The sequence below is a fragment of the Colletes latitarsis genome, chromosome 14, assembly GCF_051014445.1.
Source record: "Colletes latitarsis isolate SP2378_abdomen chromosome 14, iyColLati1, whole genome shotgun sequence".
Taxonomy (NCBI): domain Eukaryota; kingdom Metazoa; phylum Arthropoda; class Insecta; order Hymenoptera; family Colletidae; genus Colletes; species Colletes latitarsis.
This window is the reverse complement of record NC_135147.1, coordinates 26,921,128-26,945,742: the sequence shown is the minus strand read 5'-3', so window position 1 is coordinate 26,945,742 and position 24,615 is coordinate 26,921,128. Positions and strand designations below refer to the sequence as shown.

Sequence of the window (24,615 nt, the reverse complement as noted above, 5' to 3'; positions counted from 1 at the left end):
TATCAGGCAGCCAACGAAGAATAACTGAATAATACCAAACGATTTTGCAATTAAAAATCGATCTTAAGAAACGTCTGTTTCGAATGTAGAAAATTTATACATTCTTACTTATTAATTCTACGTTGATCACAATTGTAATCTTATAATAGACTCAACTTTAAATGCGTGGGTCGCACGTTATAAAAAGAGACGCAAAAAATATTCGTAATAAAAGTACGATAATTTACGAGTAGGTATAGGCGTTAAGTTTATACCGATTATCAAATTTCGTTCTTAAATGTAATAAAATATTTCGTTTCATTCTTATTTGATTTGGCACTTTGGCAAAATATGCGATATCGGTCCGTACGCGTTTAAAAAAATTATATTAAAAAAAAAAGATATTTACCTTTAAGCATTTAAAGTGCGAAGTATATTATACATAGAAAGTAAATCGATGTCATCGTGCGTAGAGTCTGCCATCAAGATGAGAAATTCGAAGCTCCTAAAGTCAAAGTGGTGATTTCGCGGATGATCATCTCAGCGATCTTCCACGCTAACTCTTCTTTAGCCTAAGTATACCGACACGTTATGATTTGAAACTAAGTCGACTAAAAATATTCAATAAAACTGTGGATTTATCTATGTCCATGCAAAATAGATTATCTCTGCAAAAGGCATTGATACATAAACGCTTCAAATAAACATGACACGAACTCACCTTATCTTGCTCCATATTTACAAGCCTTTTCACAACACGCGTTAATCGAGACTCTAAAATTATTTTACGTACAATTATTTCGATTCCATTGAAATATTCTAGAAGCGTATCGTGAACGACTTACCAGATTTTCTCTGAGGATCTGGTTCTATTTCCGTAACGAATCTGCCTAAATTATCGATATAACCAACGCTCAAACTGAAAAGCGAACGAAGAAACGTACATTGAAATAATTTTCACTACAAAACACTTTAAAATTAAACAGTTACCTATATTTATTACGTCTCCATAAGGAATCCGGATCATAAAGTTGTCTAGTATCAATGTCCATACCACCGCTGATATTGGTTTTATTATTGACCGATTTATGTCCTTCGCTCCCTGCCTGCAGGGTACTTTGCATATTAATACTAACAGAACTCACCTCGCTACTACAGTCGGAACCTAAATTATTGAGAGAACTCGTGTCAGATCATTTTGTTGATATCATAGTCGCGACTAATAATGAAAAACCTATAAAAACTAATACACAAACCTGCTCTTTTTATCCTAGGATGTAAACTTGAACATGGACTGCTTTGTATAGTATTGATCAACTCAGATAAGTATTTGTAATATAGCTGTGACGATAAGAACGTAGGTAGATAATGCTGGAAAAAAAAATAATGTAATCTGAACACGGTGATGTTAAGTTTTATCATTGTTGGTTTTTGATATCAATTGCAAAGATATACTAATGTCGTCCGTAGCATTGGAGTGTCATTTTACCTTGTTCAAGAAATTGTATACAATTTTACATGGCTTATCGAAACAGTCAGATCGTGGTCCCTCTCCATCTTCATGACAAATATTTTGTTCCACTTGGAAACGAATTTTATTGCTAAAACCAAGCGGCATTGTTGCTTGCAAACTAAAATACCTGTAAGAATAACGAACATTAGTAATTGTTTTTTAATGGAATGTCGTTGAAAAGATAGAAATAAAAAATTGATAAAGCAGAAAATACTTGTCATAAATAATCAGAGCATCGGTTTGCGCTTCCTCGGGATCCGTAGCATCCTTCTTTTCCAATAAGTTCTGTTTGTAATTAATGGCAGACATCCAGAAGTCCAGTAATTCTCGCTTATTTTCAAGTTCCAAAAACTGGAAGACCATAGACTTAATTGGCGAGAATTAAGATACTGGTAAGTGTGCAAACAGAATTATTACCTCCATGAAATAAAAGAATGCGGTTTCGTTATACAATATATCTGTTAACTGTACATTGCCACTGGTAAGAACATCGATTTGATGTTTGCAGTTAAATTCACTTCTTAAAAAGTCGTTGATGTATCTGAAAAGGACCTATATTAGAATTTCTATACTCTTCAAAGGAAGCCAAGTATTTCTAAGCAGCTCTTTCATACTTACTCGTTTTCTAATAGTACGTATACTATTGTTTGAACAGATGACAGGCACTGCAACATAGACTGAATGTTTTCGCAAGTGAAAGCTCCCTCCATGTCTGCCTTTAAATCTTCAGGGATTTGATTTGTACCCAAAGCATCTTTAGCAATATATTTCTTGTAGATTCTTAAAGCATCCTGCTTAGTGGTTGTCACGTCGCGTCTCTTGCAATTGTGATTTGATTGTCGTATTCTGCTTATCGTTTGACTAGTCTTTGGCATGTCGTTGCAATTTGATTTTGTATTGTTACTATTTACATATTCGTTGAACAATGTATTTTTAGTTTCACGATCGTTCGTAGCATCCTGCGTCATCTCGGAATGAAAATGTTCATTGTCCATAGAATTGGAAAGCCTATTAGAATTTTCTGTGCAATTCGAAGGTTCGACGTTCTTTCTATTAACTTCTTGCATATCGATCGAACTGCACAAACATTCCACCTCGAGCCAAAACTTAATAAGTGCTATACTGTTTCGTGTCTCCATGAACTGAATAAAGTAACCGAGAGCACCTTTGTCCGCGAGTATTTGTGGAAGCGTTTTAGAGAGCTGAGAGCTAAACGAACACGTTTCTGTTGTCTCCCCATTAAATGTCTCATTTTCCTCTTCTTCCTCAAGGCTGCACACTGTACCTGTTGATGTTTGGACGGACGAACCGCCATTGAATACATCTCCGAACGATGTCCCAGAACTTGTAGGCTTTGTAGGAGATGTTTGCAAAGATCTGGGCCTGTCTCTTTGCCCTAAAATCACCAACAATTATTCTCAATATCCGGTTACGTGACGCGTATCGTCGAATATTATAAACCGTGAAAATTATTCGATTCTCGTTGATTGTATCGTTCGCGTCAACGAGCATGGGTGCTCGAAGTTTCAAGTGTCAGATGGATAAATATTTTCGTCTTTAGGTTAGATACGACGCAATCAACAAGAATCCCTCTCTTTCGCGAAATATCGATGGACCACGCAAGAAACGAGCGACAAATATTTACCAGTCTTTTTAAAAAATGGAAACATTGTTCACGTCAGAACGAAACATGATAAACGACGCGACGTGGTGTTCGTACGTGGTGATAATGTTTCAAAGGTTGACGCAAGTTTCTTCCCGTGGCTGGCGAAAATTATGCGCGTGTTCCTTTCGGACACGGTACCGAGCACTGAATTAGGAAAACGACACGATGAATTTCCTCGATCGCGCGCACACACGGCACATGACATTTCACCGAGTCGTCATTAATGTCATCGCCACTCCGTTCAAGATCGCTGCCTCGACAGTTGAATAATCATTTCTCTGATATTTACGGACGAAATGTGCATGATAAAAAAGAAAAAAATGAGGATCGTAAATCACAACATCGAGGATGTTGATCTTGCATAATCACGATCGTTGCATTGGTGTGGTCATTCGTGTGTCAACGATTCGTAGAAAAATAACCGCGTTCGTGAAACACGATTATTCTAAGCAGTTTCGTAATGACGACCAGAGAATGTTTTCACGGCGCATCTCATGGTTGCATGCAGTTATGTGAACCGTATTACCACTGAAATATTACTATTTAAGAAACTTAAGAATCTTCGTGTCTACGTTTATCTTACGAAATTCTTTTAAATATGAAATAAATAATATAAAACACTAGAGGCTAATATAAACTTAAGAATCAACTTCTCGTTCGGTAACGGAAGTATCGATGGTATTTCTCGTCGTGGAATGCATAAACAAAAGCAATCGCTTCTCTACAATGGAATGTTTTCAAATTGACACGCAGAAGGGTGTTTTCGCATATTTTTACACACTTTGTCACGCTAGGTACAGTCGCAGTAAGTTTGTACAGTGTGTATCGAATATTTTAGAGGGAGGGGCGTCATTATCACCTTGCTTTGAAATCTACCGCTACAATGTACATATGTACTCTATAAATAACATTTAGAAACAGTAAAATTCTTTGGTTTCATTAAACCTTCGGTAACTCGAGTTTTGTACACTCACGAACAAACTTAAGAGGTTAAAAAATATCGAACGAAAAATGGTCAATCTTTAAACCGCTGTGACTTGTAAAAAAGCATCGTACGACAATCTGCTTGAAAATTTTCTTAGATCGAAGAGCAGAGTGATAAACTAAAGATAGTTCTTTTTCGAGCTTCGAAGACTCAACCTTCGCGGTTGAACATTTATCATATATTTATTCGAGTCTCGTATCCGAGCTTTCAAAGCTCGATGCCTAAGACTGAGCCATAAAGCTTCGAAGAGCAAAATCTTGTGCAAAGCTAGTGTCTAAAGATAGAGTTCCACGGTCAAAGTGGCTCCCAACGTTCGATGCGAGATAAATCGTTCTCACGGTTCATCCGAATTATTCTCGCGTAGGTGAACACGCCAGGTCTGGGCGTTTTAACATTTAAATCAGAATCGGGCGGGCGCGATGGGGAAACGTGTGCACGCGTTCTGTATATCGGTATACGCGGGGCCAATGTCCGGGCAGCATGCTCGAGGCTCCTGTGACCGTTTGTCGAGAAAGAATACCGGTTTCCCGGGCGTACTGACCACTATATCAAGGAAGACCCATCGGGTTACGATGCCTCTCACACGGACCCGCTCATCAGTCCGAGTCCTGTCGACGATCCTCGCGTATTTTTCCAACCTCTCGTCTCGTAAGGTGCTTGGTACCGGCCACCATGGTACCGCGTTACGTTCTCCTAATCGTGGTTTATTACACGGCGATTTGCCTCTCATTGCCGACGAGTTACGATCAACGACAGACGGGCGACCTGAACGTCCAGGTTCACCTGAAGGACGTGCAAGTCCTGGCGCTGTTGGACACGGAATTGCTCGACGATTACACGGTAACGCAACTGACTGATCGTCCGCCGTTTGCATGCTATTGTTAAGTAGATTGATAAGACCTGATAAAGCGATAACGAAAACTATTATTCTCGTTAACTGTTATCTCTGTCGTTGGAACGTCGTAACGTTTCTCCTACTGTACATATTTCAGTGACATTTTGGAAAATTAATCGTTACGCCTATGACCACCCAAACATACACGGTGTTCAGACACCCGTGGGAAAAATTTTAATGGGGGATTCTAGAGGCCAAAATAAGACGAAAATCAAGAATACCAATTTGTCGATGGAGGCTTCGTTAAAAAGTTATTAACGTTTAAAGTTCCACCGGTTCTGAATTTTTTTCTCGAAAATGCGCAGGAATTCGGGGGTATGTCTATTCACCAAAAATGATTGTAATTGACCCCTTCAACTAGAAATAATTTTTTTAGAACGATTCGAAACTTTTCAATTTTCTTGAAAAATTTGTCTAACTATTCGAATTTTTTTCTCGAAAACGCGTTGGATTTCGGGGGTATGTCTATTCACCAAAAATGATTGCAATTGATCCCTGCAACTAAAAATAATTTTTTTAGAATGATTTGAAATTATTTTTTTTCGTCGAAAAAAGGCACCTAATTAGATTTTCGGTGAGGAATTTTTTTTTCGAAAATGCGTAGGATTTTGGGGGTATGTGTAATGACCAAAAATGATTGTAATTGACCCCTCCAACTAAAAATAATTTTTTCAGAACGATTTGAAATTCTTGAATTTAATTGTTAATAACTTTTTAACAAAGCCTCAGTCAAGAAATTTATATTCTTGATTTTCGTCTTATTTTGGCCTCTAGAATCTCCCATTAAAATTTTTCCCTGGTATAGTTAAATGCATAATTAAACAGATAATCGAGTTGAAAATATTTTTTACTTCTATTGAAGCTTTTTTATGTTGACACTTATCACGATTCTGGGTTGCAGGAGTATGATTACTTCTACGATTACGCCGATTTCACGGTGAAACCGACCGTCAAGCCCACCACCAGTTCCACGACGTCCGAGTCCACTACTCAGGTATCCCCTTCGGTAACCGAGGAGGCTGATCCCTCAGGGACGTCCGATTCCGTTCAAAATTCAACTGTCGTCGCCGAAAACAACGAATTTTTAATCGCAAATTCTACCGTCGACGATGTCAAAGTCCCTCCGCCGGTGGACGCTGAGGAACCAAACATCACGGCGGTGTCGTTGACCGAGAAGCCGGAAGATTCGATCAACGAGAACGTCACGGTCAAGGCCAGGGTCAACGACAAAACTAGAAACACGTTCGAGGACGACGAGCCTGCGGAACAGAACGCCGGAGGATCGTCCACCGACAACCCGACGAAGAGACTAACCAAAAGACGTTGCAGATCTGGATACTCACCGGATGGAAAGGGTCGTTGTCGTCGATCGAGTCATCGTCGACTGTCGTTCATACCGTGAGCATTAGTTTTAAAATAGCGCTGCTCGACCCAACCTTACACCCAAGAGAAGGCACTTAGAATCTAACTTTAACGTTTGTTAACAAAACAGAAATATTTGATGATCCGATCTAATCTAACTTTATAGTCGCTGTTAATTGCAAGAGTTACGGAAGCTCAAAGCATGTTATTGCGTGCAGTTTATGGAAAGTATGCGGTTGGCAATTTGGTAAAAGTTTTTGGTTCTTTCTTTTGCAGTTTGGCGATGAGACTAGCACCGAAACTGTTGGACGACCTGGCGCGCAACGCGAAGAATCTGGCGCAGGAAGAAGTTCATTGGATGCACTCGGACTGAAACGTGCCATGAATGTTATTCGCAAGCGGACTACACGGAATCGTGTGCATCAGTACAAGACGAATTTCCGTCCTTCGTTAACATAGGTCGAGTTACGTATGCGCGCGCCGTTTCATTGCTTCATCCTGCATTTCTATTGTACCGTACTCTCGCGTTCGATCTCATACGAAGTAATTATTATTGTACATAATATATAAGGAACGGCGACCGTGTATTCCGGCGAACTTATAACAGTTACAATAAAGTTTATAAGTTACATTGTTTACTCGATCTATTTTCTTTAAATACCTGGAGGGCATTATTCTTTTCGATAGTCCTTCGTTTAAATTATCACACAGAAACTACGAATGCTGAAGTACATCTATTCTTGCCAGAGCGATTAAAATGGTACGTGGAAGAATTTCTAATTAATATTATTATAATCAACTTCGAAAATGCTCGTTAAACTGAACACCTATACAATGATATCGGAGCAATCACAATCGTCGTAACAAGAGTTATCGATGCGGAAGGAATTTTATTAAATTTCGAATGAAAAAGAAGATTTACGCGAGCCCGGTACTCCGAGATCAGCTCGAGTGCTATAGAAAGTAAACAGATCTCTAAAGATAAGGAAACACGCACCACTTTTACGCCTGTTAAGTTCAAGATCTCGAGTCTATACTACTATCAGTGTTCTATTGATTAGAGCGAAGCAAATATTAAATTGCGTTTCAAACTTTATAAAATGGCTACCCTAACGTTCGAGACAAAATGATAGACAATAAGAGATATTTGTTTGGAAATTGATGGTCGTAGGATGCATTAAAAAGCGCGCGTTTCCCCGCGTATGGTCCTCCCTGTGCGGATCAATCTCGATCCGAGTGAACGAGCGATCCTGAAAGGTCCCACGGATCTAGACGATTGTGCTTTCTAGATACAAGCGGCGCGCGATCCTGGGAAGGCCTGCTCGAAGAGATTCTCTCTCCTCTCCAGCGTTCCATGTTCGGGGAAACGAGTAAAAATATATCGGGCAATTACGCAACCCGTTGTTGTCGGGTGGCTAGCACCTCTCGATCGTCCAGTCGGACGAGAAGCGTTTGTTACCCTCTCCAGCCGGTGATGTGCTTCCCTCGATCTATATACGAGTGGCGGCGTGTCCCGAAGCTGCCAAGGAGGCGAACGGATCTCCCACAGTCGAGGATCAGACTTCGTTCAGCTCGGCCGATCCGAGCGGATCCAGCTTCAAGATGGTACCCTACGACGCGCGACTTCTTCTGCTGCCAGGTAGAGCAAATCTTCCATCGATCCAACGAACGTGATCGGGATCGACGTGTGGTCCTTTTGTCGAGGTTCGATGACCCTTCTCCGCCGTTGTGAGTTTCGTCTTCGGTAACGCGGGCGACATGTATCGGGATATTCTGGTCTGGATATAAAAAACAGTTTATTCTTGGAACATTACTCGTAACATTGGCTAATTTGCTTCGTCGTTGGTACATACCACGTTGAGTACATTTTTTTAATCTGATAATAAAGTACCCTCACACGTTCGATGTGATTTCGGCATTCCCCCGTTGAACCTAAAAAAACACATTTGCTGTAGTTGGAACTCAGAGTTCTGGGGCAGAATGTAATTTTTCATGATACAATTGCATGTAATTGCACTCTAATTACACGGTAATTAAACGATCAAAATGTCAGCGTTTCGAAGACGAAGTCACCAGTCTTATACTTTCGATACACTTTCTACGTTACTTTTTTCGTAACATCGATGCCTTCGTCTTATAATAGTACTTTGAATAAGTTCGTAGCTTCACTGCTGTCACTTCAGCACGAACTTGAGTCCTGATCGTTCTAAGAGCAAAGGGGTTAATACCGAAAATATCGATGGCATTTAAAGTTTGACTAACATATGGTTTTCTACGACGCAGGCATTCTGTTTGGATTATTCATCTCGCGCGGTGACGCCGCGCCAACCAAATACGATCAACAACAAACCGGCAACTACAACGTGGACGCGAAGTTCGAGAACTTCCTGTTCGTCTTTCTAGATTCCGACAAAAGTGGCCAGTTGTCAAAGTTGGCGCAAGAGGCGCTGCAGGTGCTGCAGTTCAACAGCCAAACTTCGTCGCGCGACGCTTCGAAACGGACACCATCGGAGAAGCTATCCGAACCTACGGTCTACGAGACGGAGGACAAAGACGAAGGCAGAGAGCCGTACCACGTCGAGATCGTGCGCATAGAGAAAGAAGGAGGGACAACATCGAGGAGCAAACACCCCGAGAAGTCGGGGAGTCCCGAGGCGAACGGTGGGGAGAAGATCGGACCGGGTACGTCTCCGACGAGCTTGGAAGGGGGCCTGGAAGTGTTCATCGAGAACAAGAAAAAAGGGAAAAAGACGAGAAGTCTTTGGAGAAACGAGGAGAGCCACGGGCTGGTCGATGGTCCGAAGGAGGAGAGCAAGAGGCCGGGGCACATCAAGTATTCGATGGTGGACAATCTTGCCCAATCCGAAGAGATCTCCAAAGCCACCAGGCCGGGGATCTCTTTGAAGAAGCAACTGTCCCGAAAGGAAGAGAAGGACGTGTCCTCGGTGTCCGAGGAACGAAACGAACTGACCAACAAGTCCCAAGAACTGGTACTGCTTGGCGGTGGGATCGAGAACTGCGGACCAGGAAGATTCCGGGACCAGACAGGCATCTGCCAGAACGACAAAAATTTTTATTGAAATTCTTTTAGTTCACTATATGGATTCTTGTATCGATTAATATCGAAAGTTTCAACGGATATTTTGTTACTCTACTTATCGTTAGCGATTAAAGGATATATGTATAACAATTGTGATATGTATAACACCGTAGTTGCAAGCTAAACAATGGTGCTCTTAGATGTAATAGACCTACACAACGTTCTAAACGCCTACATTCTAACGTCTCAACTGAATTCATGTGTATTTTAAGGTTCATCCCATTTCTTTTTTACACTTGCATTATTTATATGCTACTTTACTCGCGCATTTGTATTATATATAAGAAGACAAATAAATAAATTACAAGTTTAAACAAACGATTACTTTACACGTGTATATTCGGTGATTTGAAATTGGACCCAATTCCCGAACAATGATAAATTGTTTGTCTATCAGAACTGCGTGTACAAATAGAAGAAGGTGGAAGCATTCGTTTACATAACCTGTTCGCGTTCGTTGGATTCCGATTTTCAATAAGCTCGACAGGGGGCGCTGTTCGCGGTGAACCAGGAAGACGATGGTCCGCGAAGTTCAAGCATGGCGGAAATGTGAGAGCAAGGGCAAGGTTACGGTAATAGGCGGCGACTGTGAGACAGAGGAACGGGGAAATGAACTCGGTGGGGCCACACGAGGCCATTGCCCTTTACAAATCGGTTCCGTGCACGTGTGGGCACTCGCTCCACACTACGAAACACGCACGTCCCTATCTCGATGCGCACGCAAATGTTGCGTACACACAAATGGCGGCAAACCGGCTACTGCGGTTGTGTTGTTCCTTCTCGATGTCGAATAGAATTACGCCACTTAATTGGCGCCAAAACGAAGTCAAAGATGGGGGGGGGGGGGGGCACGGAACACAGAGTACTTATCGTTTAAAAACTGAATCGATGGTCACGAACCTTTGTCTCGATAAAAACCTTCGAATCTAAAAGTCGATTTTTCTAACGAATTTAATAGGTTAAGTGAGCTGACGTACTTTCAGTAATGCGTTTGAAACAAAGAACGTTACGGCGATGTTTCGTGCGAGTAAGATATCAAAGTCGGTAGAAAAATCGATCCAAGATTATGCTCCACCCCGGCTATGTATGCAAGAGAACGTGCACAGTGGCCCTCAGGTTCTTGAACTTGCCTGACGATCTGTTTCCATGCCAGGTGGGGACCGGGATCGCCGGTCGGCAGGAGACGTCGTCACACCTCGCTCATCCTCCGCATCGTCAAGACGTTCGTTTCTCACGCTACCATCACGCCACGGGCATCGTTTTTTCTCTCGACAAAGGGAATCACAGTCCTTCTTTCGTACCTCGATCGATCATTCGCCGGCCAACTGACCGGTAACCCGAGACTAAACGCTCGAATCACGGTTCGGTTCTGTTCCGCGACACGACGAGACGAAACCGTCGAAAGATTCCGTGGATCGTTAGGACCATCGACATTTTCGGTACCGATAATCGTGACACGTATCGATGCTATCGATCAACATGCGAGTCTTCAAAACGGTGCTGCTCCTCGCCGCGTTCTTCTCTAGCAGAGCGAAGTGTTTACCGGTCGCGAACGAGTCATCGATCGCGGAATCGCCAACCTCGACGCCATCTACCCTCGGTTCCTCGGAGGGCGATTATTACGATCAACGACAAAACGGAACCGACAATTACCGTGTCCACGTGGACGGTTTGGTGCTCGTCTTTGCTCCCGTCGAGGCGCTTCTCCTAGCCGGCGCTGCTGGTGGCAATAAACCTGACTTACCTATTCTTGATCTGTCGAAGCCGCCGTTGGATAAACCGGAAGTAGAATTTAAACCGTTGCCAGCGCCTAAATCAGCAAACAGGTATTTTTGTTTAGTTTTTTATCGATAATTTGGAAAACTATTACAATCTATGTCCTAGTTGACGATTTACCGTAACAAAAAAATAATATCTCTTGGAGATGGTCAGAATTTCATTTAAAATATAATTGTATTTTACAATTTTGCCCATCTTTGGTACCTTCGTCGCGCTGCTCGATTACATCAATAAGCGACATAGGAATTACACGATGAAAGCATAAAAGTGAAGATCGTACCTACCATAATTCACAGTGGGGAAAATGGCTCTTTTAAATTTATTGTAAATTAACGGAAACCTTGACGATCTATAATGAAACTAACATAAATATATCTTTATTCCAGGGCTGGCTTGCGTTTGGCAAATCTACTATCTCCGTTCCTGCGTCGTTTCCGCCAAGAATAAAACAGTCTCTACTTTTACTTTCGTCATTACTTTCCTAACAATTACGTAGCACCCCCATTCTTATCATCGCATTACATTGTATTACGTTTATCATGGAAACGGACTGGTTAGTTTAAAGTAGTCATTTTTAGATAATATTGCTCATGAGGGATTATACGAATGCGAGAAACTAGTTAAAAAAAAGAATGGAGAGTTACTAAAATTTTAGATGGGACATCGCATGGGGTATTTTCTATTTTTAGTACGAATACGTTATATTAACCGTTCATTCCTTTGTTTCTTAACGCGACTCATATACACGTCTTTCATAAACATTTTTATACATAAGGATATAATGTACGATATGTTCTTATCGAAATGAAATTTATTTGATTAAAAATTAAAATACATTATTCGTGAGTTCTTTTTGGTATATCATCACAATATTTTGTATAAAAAATGCTTAGGACTATGTTCCTCAGAATACACATCATCTGGGTGGAATCGTTTATGTCGTTAAAAAAAAAAGAAAAAAAAAAAAAATGGGAGGCCGGAGGGGGGGAAAAAAACGATCACTTTCACACGGACTTTACAGATACAGTTTTATAGTAAGTAACTTGTACTTCAAAGGAGAAAGAAACTTTTAAAAGGCGATCCTCGGAACGCGTTAGAATACAAAGTAAGTTTCACAATGGTCACTTATATACATCGTCCCGACTCGCATGACGAATAATTGTGAATCACGGGACCGTGTACAAGAATATGTTTTCTCAAATATATCTCACCATTAAAATAGAAAGCAGCTCTGTGTAACGTGGTTTCTTTTTTTTTTTCTTTACATTTTCAATGCTCGCGGGGAACAATTTGCGTCGTGTCTATCCCTTTTGATAACGTTTCCAACGAAAGATGCCTTCGACAATTGATTACCGATGAAAATGTAAGGACGTTTACAAATATCGACAACGGATTCCCATTCGTCAATACAGTGCCAATCCTCGCGATGATAATGTTGTACCGTAAAACTAATGTACCCTGTATTTCACATTAGAAGATTACACGTGTTTGTTTTTTTTTTTAATATTCGAATGAAGAAGTGAACTTCAATGAATCCGTTAAGGTACATTAAAATCTATAATCGCTTCCCTAGTACACGAGGAATTAATACTCTTAAAAATGTTCATCGTGGTTTGTGGCACGATGAAAATGCACTCGGTGGGCATAGAGAAATTCATTCGTTAGTCACGATTAAGGTATTCCTTGATTCGATCTACGCTTTAAGCAATTAACCGCAATTAATTCTAACGCGGGATAACTGACCCTTAATTTAATAATGTTACGCGTAAACGATAATGATTCAAAGTATGAGTTAAATTACGACCGATCGAATGACGACCCGGTGCGTACCGTGGCCACGTTCGCGACTCGTGATCATAGACTACTTATTCAGCTTCAAAATTATAGAGGCTTTGTCTGTTATATACACGATACGAGTCAACGATAAAATACTAAAAGCGCACGAATATACCTGCCGTTATGACGGAACGAAGAAAGCTGTACATGACTCCGACACACGCAAAATGCCTGCAGTTTTTAGACTACGATATTACCAAATCACGTTGGCGTGTTTCGACGAAGAACGAAGTTCTTACGTGCATCGTTGCACGCTTAACTCTATCGGACAAATCGTTAGAATATTTCGACGTGGATTTCGCTTGAGCATCAACGAACAGTTTATGCAAACGATAATCAGAGACGAAAATAATAAAAAAAAAGAATAAAAAAAAAAAAGATGAGTAAACACGTTTAGGAAGGAAGTTGAGCCGCTGCGTTTGCGTTGAGATCTTCGCAGTCTGTAGCTTCTCCAGGGCCACTATTATTAGCAACTGCGGGCTCGTGAAATTTTAATTCCTCCTTACCCGCCTACAGAGGAATTATTCCATTTGACATCTTTTTTAAAAAGTCAATTGCTCGTTAAAAAAATGATTTAAAAACGTCTTCAGAAGCATGTTTATAGATACGTATCGTTAACATCGCCGACCATTACCTCTTTGATCAGCAGACGACAATTCTCCATCACGCTGCGCCTTCTGTCCGAGGTATTGTTTAAAATCTCTTCGGACTGATGGAGGTTGTCCACTATCTTACGCAGCTCCTCTAATTCCGTAACGGTTACCACCAATTTCGTTTCTAATTCGGATCTGTGAATTATCACGCAGTTTTAATGACGGTTTGCATGCGTTTTGACCGGGGATTGAAAATTGTTAACATCGATTTTCATCGTTCGAACTTTTTCGATCCCCGGTTTCAACTGGGAATCCATGGCAATGAAACACGAGCTTACTTCTCCTCCTTCAGCTCCTGTATACACGTATCGTTATCTAGCTGTATGATTCGCAGCACTTTTAACAATTTAGTAACAAGATTATCTACGTCGATTACTTGATCAACAAGACCAACGGCGGGACAATAATCCGAAGCCAGCGGACCATCGTTGGTGCCAGTGTCCGATTCGCTAATCGAATCGCAGTCATCGTCCTCCTCGTTCTCCACCTGCGAATAACGTAAATTGATACGCTGTTTCTTAATCATCGATCTTTGCGCGAAGAAACACGGCTACCTTACGACGATGCAGAATCGCTTGCGTGAGATTCGTTAGGCTGGAACACTCGTCGTTGATGCGGGTCTTCTTTAGATTGCTCTCGTCCACCGTCTCGGGGAAGCTCAAAGCTCTGCGCAATGAATCGCTGCTCGACACCATGTTGTGAGAGTACGTGTCGGGCAGAGGAACATCTTCCAGCACGCTCTCCATCATCAAGCACGGTTCGGTTTCGAAATCGAGTAAATCGGACGACGACTCCATGCTCAATTCTAATCAAACAAATCACGCGTATTGACCCTTTGCCATACAGAGACGAGCCCAACTAAGCTTTTCACTAAACAAAATTAAATAAAATTCCTGCAAGTACCTTTGTACATCTGTTTGGCCGTCTCTAACGTAGGCTTCTTATCCGTATTCCTCGTTGCGAAAGGATGCGTTGCCGCGTTCCGGATGGCCCCAATTACCGCCGAAACGAAGGACCCGCTCTTTGGACTAGGAGTACACTCTTTCAGACTATGTTTCGAACTAACAGGACTCGACTCGATGCTGCTGTTGCTTCTGCTGTACGCTTCGTTATGATATATCACGTCCTACGAACGGGAATGATACCAATTATCTATTAATTACCGAACGTAACCGGTGCAATGATAATAAATATTACAAGGCATCACCTCGAGATCTTTCACCGAGATATTGTAGGAAGTTATCAATTGGTCCACGAGTCCTTCCAGCCTGGTTCCCAGACCGGAAAGCGCGACTGCAGCACCGGAAACGGCAGCTCCTTGCGTGAGTAGCAGTTCCCTGCTTCGTCGTTCGACTGCATTCAATTTCATGCTCATAGATAAATTCTCTTGTCTGTCGACAAACGAAAAAAGATAATTTACAATTTACCTTAATAAGACACTAACCAGAACCACTGCAAATACGCACCGTCGTTGTTCACTGATTCGTACTAAATGCTTGCACTCCTCCGTTTGCCGTTCCAATTCCACTTCGCGTTTCGTTAGCATCTCCTCCTTCTTCGAAAGCTACGAATCGAGCAAAAATTACACATCCGGGAAATTATTAAACTCTCGATAATTTGTTTGACAAAAAAAATACCTCCGTTTCCGCCTCTTTCAGAGCATCCACCAGAGTAGCTTTCTCTTCTTGAAGGAAGTCTTGCATCTCGGCGGATTCTGCCTCTAATTCCTGTTGCTGTTGCAGCAACGCCTTCTGGGCGGCCAGGCTCTTCTCCAAATCCTTCGCGAAGGTCAACGAGGAGTCAGTGATTTTGGATATTATTTCATAAACTTTATTATTCGCTGCGACATTTACAAATGCTTCTTACCCTACTCAACATACGGCACAAAGACTGAAGATCCGCTATTTCTAACTGCTGACTAGCGACCACTTGTCCGGAAGACTGCAAATGGCACTCAAGCTCCAGGAAACTGTCGCTGCCCTCTGCAAATAATCCACGGTTAAAATTCACCGTGTAACGATCTAGAGAAACATGGTCTACTGTTCCTACTGTTCGTTTCTAAATCCTTAATAAATGCAACAAGCACCTGCTTGCTCGGATTGCGGCGTCCCGAGCATCGCCAGGACCCGTTGCGCGTTCCTATCCAGTTCCTGCCTCGCGAACGCATGATCGGCCTGCTCTTCCTCCAGCAGACGTTTCACCTCCGTGATCTCAGCCCTCAGTTTCTCGTTCTCCTCCTTCTGGCACGACGTCTCCTCGTTCAGCCGCTTCAGATCGGTGTGCATGGTCTGCATGTCCTCCCACGTGCCCTCCGTCTGACAGCCCTCGTGCAGTCTCTCGACCACTTCCGGTCCCGCGACGGCGCTCGGCACCCCGGACAATGCGTTCTCTATATCCTGACCGGTCAAACCAGTTTGCACGCTGGTCTCGTGATAAATGCGCGTCTTCTCCGCTGTTTTGTGTCTAGGGTACGGCGGCAGGCTTTTGTGAACGACGGACTCCTTTCCAGCGACCTTCCTCTCTATCTGCCTGCTCAGACTGGCGTCTCTGCTACCGGACCTACTCCTGGTGACCTTGTCCGTCTTCTCGCCGATCTTGGGAATGCTGATCTTGGATCTGTTTCTTCTAGGCAGCGTGGCGTACGTGTCCAGAGCCTTGTTGTCCGCGTTGATGGTCGACTTGTCGGTCTTGCCGGCTCTGCCAGCCTCCGTCCGACCCGTGTACGGTACCCTGGGCGCGCACAGAGGTTTCCTCACCTCCTCGGACGGCGTGGAGCTCGGTGTGCGCGCGCCCCGGGTACTAGATCCTCCTCTGGACCTGCAACTGCCGCCAGGACCGCGTCCCCGCTGCGCCAAGTCTTTGTTTATCTCCGTGGTCAACGCTGATGGCAGTGAGTCCGGGATCGGTCTCGTCCTCGTTCGCGGAGGCATGGCGACCGTCCCGGAGCGGAACGACGTCGACACACGGCTACTGGTCGGCGTATTGTCGCAGGTGCCCTCCTTCACCGTCGACTTCTCCCGCGATCTGGCCCTGTCCCTCGTCACCGGCTGCGCCTTGCTCAGGATACTCCTCGGCGTGATGGTGCGGGGCTTCGTCCGCGGCGTGGTCGACAGATAGTTGCTGCTGACGGGCGCCACCGGTTTCGCGCGGCTGGTTTTCTGCGCCTCCGTCGCGCTGGCCTTCTTCTTACCTACGTTCGACGCGGCCACCGTCCTCTTGGTGTTCGTTCTGCTCGTGCGGACCGACACGCTGCCCGCGATGGAGGAGCTCTCGCTGCCGCCCTCGCTGGTACCCTCGCCGCCGGTGGTCAGTCTCACGTCGTCGGGCAACGTGGCGCACGGGTCCTCGTACACGGAGCAACAGCTCACCAAACTGGAGTCGCAGGACGCTTCGTCAAGGCCGCCGCAACTGCTCGCGTAATCTATACTGTTACGACTACGGACCTGAAAAGTAGGACAACGTGAGGGACAGATGTGTAGAGGGTCGTTTGGGTAACGGGGGCCTTGGAGAAATTGCAATCTACTCTGTGTAACCACGAGTATTAACATTTTCGACGTCTCCATAAAACCTACTGATATGATCACTCCATGAAGGAAGGTAAATAGCAGAATGTTGGTCTCGAAGTGGCCCCAAGACCACGACCAACCGAAACTATGACTACCAGAGCTCGATTCCCTTCGAATAAATAATTGAACGGCGCAACGACCCGCCGCGTTTTCTACGAAGAAGTAGCGATCGATCTTTACCCTGGGAACCTCGGTGGCGCAACCCTCCACGCCGCTGTCGCTGCCGTCCTTGCTGTCCTTTCCTTCGACCGCGTAATCCTTCCTGTCGCTGCTCTCGTCGGCTTTGTGCGACTCGGACTCCGTCACGTGGATCACGGTGATGTTACAGTCGCTGCTGTTCATCGTGCCGTCTGGATCCTCCTCGTCCAACAGCTTGCTGGTGTCGCCCACGGGCGACGCCAGATCCTCTGGTACTCCTGAATCCTGTCTCGCCACGTTATGCACCGACGACACTTTAAGGCTATTGTCCTCGAGTGGCGTATCCATCTCGAGGCTGGCTTGCTCGTTCTGCGGGGAGACACTCATTTCGCGGTCGCCATTCTGAACAGAAAACACCAACGACCCTTTTTATTTCAATATCCAACGATTCGTTTTGTGGCAACGCTTTGCTGATGAAGCAAAACTCAATTTTTTTCTAGAAAGTGGGTAGGATTTCGGGGGTATGGGTAATGACCAAAAATGATTGTAATTGACACCTGCAACCGAAAATAATTTTTTCAAAACGATTTGAAATTTTTTTTTTCCGTCGAAAAATTTCACACCTTCTCGAATTTTTTTCTAGAAAGTGGGTAGGATTTCGGGGGTATGAGTAATGACCAAAAATGATTGTAATTGACCCCCGCAACCGAAAATAATTTTTCCAGAACGATTTGAAATTTTTGAATTTAATTGTTAATAACTTTTTAATGAAGCCTCTATCAACAAATTGGTATTCTTGATTTTCGTCTTATTTTGGCCTCTAGAATGCCCCATTAAAATTTTTCCCAAGGGTGGCCGAACATCCTGTATAAAGAAGGGGTCAGTCAAGCGCTTGCGAGAAAGCCCTCTGGTGGCCAGTACGGGAGGTGACGCCACAGTTTCATACGTATTAAAATTAACACTATGTTCATATTTGAACCATAAGAAAATCGAGTTGTCAAAGTCACTCCCTCGAATGTGAATGTTTGGCGATTTTGAACAAAACCGATTTCCTTTTTCCGGCTTTTTCGTGCACCAGAGCATACTAACAAGCCTATGACGCAATAGACACAAAATTCCTTGCGAAGTTTGAACGCGATCGATGGCACAGTTCGCCTGGTGTATTCCTCATCGACGATCGAGCAGGAAATGACGCAACAAAAGGACGTTCCAACAGTTCGTTCGCACGAAACAGAGATTCGGTACGAATTAACAGCCCGTTAATAATAATCTTCGATCGTTTCTATTTTTACGAACAAACGGTCACGGTCGGGATAAAAATAATAAAAAGAATTGCGATTCACGGTTGAAACAACGAAATGTCCAGTACCAAGGACAGACGGAATCGATGGAAAGCAATTAAAATCCGGATTTTGACCATAGTACACGGCAATCACGGCCATATTCGATTACCGATGAATAATATCCGGACGGCGTTCCTTCCAGGAATCACGAAAATGAAACGCGCGCGGACCAATCGTTTTAGGGCTCGCCCGGACGCCCAATCTTGGTCCAAATAGATCGAGGAAATTCTCGACAAACAAGGTTACGAAATGCAATCGTAACAGCGGTTATTAAATAGTATAAAATTTTCCTCCGCGATCTCAGCTTGAAGTAGACCCGATTCGACAAAATTAAAAAATTTCAAATCGTTCTAAAAAAATTATTTTTAATTGCGGGGGGCAATTGCAATCATTTTTGGTGAATAGACATACCCCCGAAATCCTACGCGTTTTCGAGAAAAAAATTCGAGTAGGTAGACAAATTTTTGAAGAAAATTGAAAAATTTCAAATCGTTCTAAAAAAATTATTTTTAATTGCGGGGGGCAATTGCAATCATTTTTGGTGAACAGGCATACACACGAAATCCTACGCGTTTTCGAGAAAAAAATTCGAATAGGTGGACAAATTTTTCGACAAAATTAAAAAATTTCAGATCGTTCTAAAAAAATTATTTTTAGTTGAAGGGGTCAATTGCAATCATTTTTGGTGAATAGACATACCCTCGAAATTCTACGCGTTTTCGAGAAAAAAATTCGAATAGGTGGACAAATTTTTCGACAAAATTAAAAAATTTCAGATCGTTCTAAAAAAATTATTTTTAGTTGAAGGGGTCAATTGCAATCATTTTTGATGAATAGACATACCCTCGAAATTCTACGCGTTTTCGAGAAAAAAATTCGAATAGGTGGACAAATTTTTCGACAAAATTAAAAAATTTCAGATCGTTCTAAAAAAATTATCTTTAGTTGAAGGGGTCAATTGCAATCATTTTTGATGAATAGACATACCCCCGAAATCCTACGCGTTTTCGAGAAAAAAATTCGAGTAGGTAGACAAATTTTTGAAGAAAATTGAAAAGTTTCAAATCGTTCTAAAAAAATTATTTTTAGTTGAAGGAGTCAATTGCAATAATTTTTGGTGAATAGACATACTCCCGAAATCCTACGCGTTTTCGAGAAAAAAATTCGAATAGGTGGACAAATTTTTCGACAAAATTAAAAAATTTCAGATCGTTCTAAAAAAATTATTTTTAGTTGAAGGGGTCAATTGCAATCATTTTTGGTGAATAGACATACACACGAAATCCTACGCGTTTTCGAGAAAAAAATTCTGTACTGGCAGAAGTTTAAACGTTAATAACTTTTTAACGAAGCCTCCATCGACAAATTGATATTCTTGATTTTCGTCTTATTTTGGCCTCTAAAATCCTTCATTAAAATTTTTCCCCAGAGGCGAACACCCTGTATGTGCTTAAACGGTGAGTACCCAGAGGCGAAATGGGATTGCTATACCGGCGCGAAATTATGATCGTGCGTTACCGTATTACGCAATCGTAGCGTGTAATTTATCATTCGCTGCGACCGCGAGAATCCGAGGTGTGTCTCGCTTGCGAAACTTTTTCCAACGGTCGTGAAACCTTGCGATTAGAACCTAAGCAGTACCAAAAACGTTGTCGAAAAAGTGAATTTCACCTAGAAAAGTTTTTATATTTTCGATATATTCGTTAAAAATTCGTTGGAACGTTTAAATTTCGTATCTGACCAGCCGTATCGCGACCATATCCAAAACGAAAAAAAAGGCGCCCACGATCGTTTATCAAATCCGCAGAAATAATGGCCGCGCTCGTCCACTCGCGCCAGTAATCGCTCTGTCTTAATCTGTCGCGTGTTTTGCTCGCCCACCGTCCCCCTCTTCCTCTTCCGCGCTATTACGTGTATTTCAATCGTAATTGACGGAGCATTCTTCGCGTCACCGACCGGTGTTCCCCTTTTGCACGCGGCTGAATCGCGTACAACGCGTTTCGAGTGCTCCTCGTATCGTACTCCACACGTTGTCATTGAATAATTATCCCCTCTCCAAAAGAATCAATCGCGTCGTATCTCTCGAGCGATTCATCGAGGCTGATAAATGCCAACGCGAATGCGAGCAATTCCCGGAAGCGTTTTACACTACGACCATATAATAGCTTTCCATAACACATTTTCGAATTATAGAAGAAATATCTCTATGTCATACACATGTATAAGATACGTAGACATGAACCAGAGAGATTGTCTATTTGTTGAATGGAGCTTCCTATCGCCGCGGTTCATCCCAACAAGCTGTTTACGAGAACGTCATAGTTATTACTCCCGATCGTGATAATCGACCAGAAGTGAGAACTTTCAAAGCGCCCGTGGCGCGCCGCTGTTGTCTCGACGGGGAACTCCCGAATACTGGACACCGCGATTGGTCGACCTAGAGGACCCGTTGCACGAGCGGAACCATTATTACGGCGACGCGACGCTGAAATTCGCGCTGTGTCACAGAGGCGCTCGCGAAACGTACTTCTGCTTGGACGATCGACGAAGGAACGTTCCACAGTTTATTTCCACTCGAAAGTTGCATCAGTCGATCATCGTGGAGAAAGAAGACTACCGAAACTTCCGAAAGCAAAGAAACACTCACGTTAAGTCGCTGGACTGCCCGCGAGAGGGACACGAAAGAACGGACGATTCTTTTTAACGACGGACCGATTGTCTCGCGAACGAGCCGTCGAAACGGCGAGAAACTCTCGGATAACACCCGTGAAACCGATCTGCTCGCATTGCATAAGTTTTCTCGGTCAGTTTCGATTTACAGAAACAATTCTACGATTACACGAGCACGCGATCGTTTGAGAAACATGGGCGTCGCAGAGGTGAACGTGAGGAAGATCCGCGGCGACGGTTTGTCCTTAAAATTATCCTCCAACGAACAGATCCTCGAGATCGTCGGCGACGGATGCACCGTTACTGTCGGCAAGAACTACGGATGCGTGCGCGTGATCGGCGATGCATGTCGATTGAGGATCGATTTGAACTTGGGGGACGTGGAATACCGGGGGGATGGGGGTCGAGTGTTGCTGGGGCCGAAATCATCGCGAAACAAGGTTAGGTACGAAGGGGACGACGGCAAAATAACGTTCGACGGAGAGTCGAGAACGAAAAACCGAAAGCTCGAACGATCGTCGAAAAAGACGAATTCGATGGACGACGAAGCACACAAAGAGCATTCGTGCAACGTCGAGGAGACGGAGAACGTTTTGAACGAGAGAAGAGAGGCGAAACGACTCGGTTTAGGGAACAACCGAAAGAAGACGGTGGTCAAGTCTTTCGATGGCGCCACTTTCGCCAAAATCAGCCCGGCGGAGAAGAAGGTTAAAGCGACCTCTACGCGATGAAGCTTGAAACGCTTCGTAGCTATGAAATAACATAAAAATCGAATTACTTCGAATCTGATTCGAAGCCTTAGAAGCCTCGAGACTCCTGTCTTGATTCTTAAGAATTTTTAAGTATTAAAATCCTTAACGTACTTAAGTTCTATACGCTTTAAAAGTTACTAAATTATTTAATTATATGTATCATATCGTTCCTAGATGTTTTCTACTTTGTAAATTAATTTATCGAGCTTCCAGTGTACGCAAGATGTGATCTCAAATAATATTTTATACAATGGTAGATGCGAGAAAATAAAAATTGTACAATGAATAGTATTAAGTAATATTAAAAATAAAGTATAAATATATTTTTCTTCTTCGATTTGTCATTTTTTTCATACCTTAAATATTCATAAGTTCTGGTATCAAAGTCGACGAAGACTTAATTAACATTTCTGCCGAAAATATCTCGAGCAAACTTTAATAACTGTTTCGTAAAGAATGATGCCAGAGTTCTGTGATTACCGAAGGTCGATTTAAATATAAAAAGAAGACCGTAGGTACATAGCCACGCTCCATAGAAACCGTGTATGATCGATAAAGCATCTCCAGTAAATCATCGCCAAACATCGCGATATTCGCGAACTCGAGTTTTGTCTAAGCCATACATAACCTATAAACTGGGTCAAATGAAATGAAATATTTCCTGCAGACTAAATCTCCGACTGGGATGAAAATAAAATATTTCTATTTAATAGAAAACTCTACTTCTTGCACGAGTGACAATTCCTTTTTTGTAACGCGAAAAAGGCGATCTGTGAAGTCTTTTACGTTCTAATGAACGGAATCTATTGTCGCAAGACGTTTGATGGAATCCATTGTGCCAATTATGCGACACGTGTTCATTGTAACGAGTTTTTACATTTTCCTTGTCGAATATACCGCGTACAACATCAATCGTCGTCGGACAATGGCAGACGTAATCACAATGGATCCAACCGAGATTCTTTTCAACGACCACGTGTCCCCCGAGCTCCACCGCCGACAATATTAATTCGCGATTGTTGCATAACGTTTCTTCTGGGTCAAAGGTATTACAATATCTACGATTCCGACTGAATTGTTTTCGCTTATCGAGGATTAGCATATCTGAAGCAACCATTGGAATATTGGGTATTATAGAAACGAAGAAGGGGCGTCCGCCATTGTTCGAAGTTCACGATTCTAATATACAGGGTGTTCGAACACCCCTGGGAAAAATTTTAATGGGGGATTCTAGAGGCCAAAATAAGACGAAAATCAAGAATACCAATTTCTTGATGGAGGCTTCGTTAAAAAGTTATTAACGTTTGAAGTTCCGCCAGTACTGAATTTTTTTCTCGAAAACGTGCAAGATTTCGGGGGCATGTCTGTTCACCAAAAATTATTGTAATTGATCCCTGCAACTAAAAATAATTTTTTTAGAACGATTTGATATTTTTTAATTTTCTTGAAAAATTTGTCTACCTACTCGAATTTTTTTCTCGAAAACGCGTTGGATTTCGGGGGTATGTCTATTCACCAAAAATGATTGTAATTGATCCCTGCAACTAAAAATAATTTTTTTTGAACGATTTGATATTTTTTAATTTTGTCGAAAAATTTGTCCAACTATTCGAATTTTTTTCTCGAAAACGCGCAAGATTTCGGGGGTATGTCTGTTCACCAAAAATTATTGTAATTGATCCCTGCAACTAAAAATAATTTTTTTAGAACGATTTGATATTTTTTAATTTTGTCGAAAAATTTGACCAACTATTCGAATTTTTTTCTCGAAAACGCGCAAGATTTCGGGGGTATGTCTGTTCACCAAAAATTATTGTAATTGATCCCTGCAACTAAAAATAATTTTTTTAGAACGATTTGATATTTTTTAATTTTGTCGAAAAATTTGACCAACTATTCGAATTTTTTTCTCGAAAACGCGCAAGATTTCGGGGGTATGTCTGTTCACCAAAAATTATTGTAATTGATCCCTGCAACTAAAAATAATTTTTTTAGAACGATTTGATATTTTTTAATTTTGTCGAAAAATTTCACTCATTCTCGAATTTTTTTCTCGAAAATGGTTAGGATTTCGGGGGTATGTCTGTTCACCAAAAATTATTGTAATTGATCCCTGCAACTAAAAATAATTTTTTTAGGACGATTTGAAACTTTTCAATTTTCTTGAAAAATTTGTCTACCTACTCGAATTTTTTCTCAGAAATGCGTAGGATTTTGAGGGTATGCTTATTGACCAAAAATGATTGTAATATACCCTTGTAACTGAAAATAATTTTTCCAGAACGATTTGAAATTGTTGAATTTAATTGTTAATAACTTTTTAACGATGTCTCCATCATCAAATTGGTATTCTTGATTTTCGTTTTATTTTGGCCTCT

The 24,615-nt window shown here is 42.2% G+C and overlaps 6 protein-coding genes across 15 annotated transcripts in view; 4 read left to right on the top strand and 2 right to left on the bottom strand.

Annotated features, from left to right (window-relative positions):
* Positions 1–412: 412 nt before the first annotated feature.
* Pkaap (A-kinase anchoring protein pkaap) lies at positions 413–6,808 on the bottom strand. Of its 3 annotated transcripts, none has more exons than XM_076781524.1 (11): positions 6,382–6,808; positions 4,685–4,950; positions 2,111–2,888; positions 1,910–2,033; positions 1,707–1,843; positions 1,469–1,619; positions 1,236–1,350; positions 970–1,144; positions 825–898; positions 701–753; positions 413–551 (listed from the first exon to the last, which is right to left on the bottom strand). In XM_076781524.1, exons 3-11 carry the CDS (start codon positions 2,629–2,631, stop codon positions 462–464), a joined length of 1,440 nt encoding a protein of 479 aa, XP_076637639.1. In that variant the 5' UTR covers positions 2,632–2,888; positions 4,685–4,950; positions 6,382–6,808; the 3' UTR covers positions 413–461. The 3 variants fall into 3 exon arrangements, with proteins under 3 accessions (XP_076637639.1, XP_076637638.1, XP_076637637.1); XM_076781523.1 differs by lacking the exon at positions 6,382–6,808 and adding an exon at positions 5,987–6,223 and having other exon boundaries at positions 4,685–5,043; XM_076781522.1 differs by lacking the exons at positions 4,685–4,950; positions 6,382–6,808 and adding an exon at positions 3,138–3,704.
* On the top strand, positions 4,739–6,862 carry LOC143349914 (uncharacterized). Its single transcript, XM_076781569.1, has 3 exons — positions 4,739–4,983; positions 5,940–6,436; positions 6,677–6,862. Exons 1-3 carry the CDS (start codon positions 4,816–4,818, stop codon positions 6,771–6,773), a joined length of 762 nt encoding a protein of 253 aa, XP_076637684.1. The 5' UTR covers positions 4,739–4,815; the 3' UTR covers positions 6,774–6,862.
* Positions 6,863–7,741: 879 nt separating this feature from the next.
* The window catches only part of Corn (microtubule-binding protein cornetto), a 44,804-nt gene continuing 27,930 nt past the window's right edge, over positions 7,742–24,615 (bottom strand). For 4 of the 8 annotated variants that reach the window (XM_076781498.1, XM_076781496.1, XM_076781497.1 and 1 more), the window contains exons 2-12: positions 17,515–17,874; positions 15,855–17,211; positions 15,635–15,750; positions 15,406–15,546; positions 15,235–15,332; positions 14,976–15,159; positions 14,672–14,894; positions 14,323–14,573; positions 14,047–14,255; positions 13,750–13,903; positions 12,767–13,625 (exon numbers count right to left, since the gene is read on the bottom strand). In XM_076781498.1, coding sequence (XP_076637613.1) covers positions 13,509–13,625; positions 13,750–13,903; positions 14,047–14,255; positions 14,323–14,573; positions 14,672–14,894; positions 14,976–15,159; positions 15,235–15,332; positions 15,406–15,546; positions 15,635–15,750; positions 15,855–17,211; positions 17,515–17,859 — 3,195 coding nt within the window. In that variant the 5' untranslated portion in view covers positions 17,860–17,874 and the 3' untranslated portion in view covers positions 12,767–13,508. Of the gene's footprint in view, positions 8,179–8,253; positions 8,333–11,201; positions 11,311–12,766; positions 13,653–13,749; positions 13,904–14,046; positions 14,256–14,322; positions 14,574–14,671; positions 14,895–14,975; positions 15,160–15,234; positions 15,333–15,405; positions 15,547–15,634; positions 15,751–15,854; positions 17,212–17,514; positions 17,875–21,342; positions 21,469–24,615 lie in introns of those variants that run through there. The other 4 variants (XR_013081021.1, XM_076781501.1, XM_076781495.1 and 1 more) reach the window with 4 other exon arrangements.
* LOC143349912 (uncharacterized) lies at positions 7,854–9,809 on the top strand. The gene is made up of 2 exons (XM_076781567.1): positions 7,854–8,039; positions 8,684–9,809. The coding sequence occupies exons 1-2, from the start codon at positions 8,003–8,005 to the stop codon at positions 9,478–9,480; spliced, it is 834 nt and encodes a 277-aa protein (XP_076637682.1). The 5' UTR covers positions 7,854–8,002; the 3' UTR covers positions 9,481–9,809.
* On the top strand, positions 10,882–12,048 carry LOC143349922 (uncharacterized). The gene is made up of 2 exons (XM_076781577.1): positions 10,882–11,326; positions 11,666–12,048. The coding sequence occupies exons 1-2, from the start codon at positions 10,965–10,967 to the stop codon at positions 11,724–11,726; spliced, it is 423 nt and encodes a 140-aa protein (XP_076637692.1). The 5' UTR covers positions 10,882–10,964; the 3' UTR covers positions 11,727–12,048.
* LOC143349919 (uncharacterized) lies at positions 21,680–22,565 on the top strand. The gene has a single exon (XM_076781573.1). It carries the CDS (start codon positions 21,680–21,682, stop codon positions 22,214–22,216), a length of 537 nt encoding a protein of 178 aa, XP_076637688.1. The 3' UTR covers positions 22,217–22,565.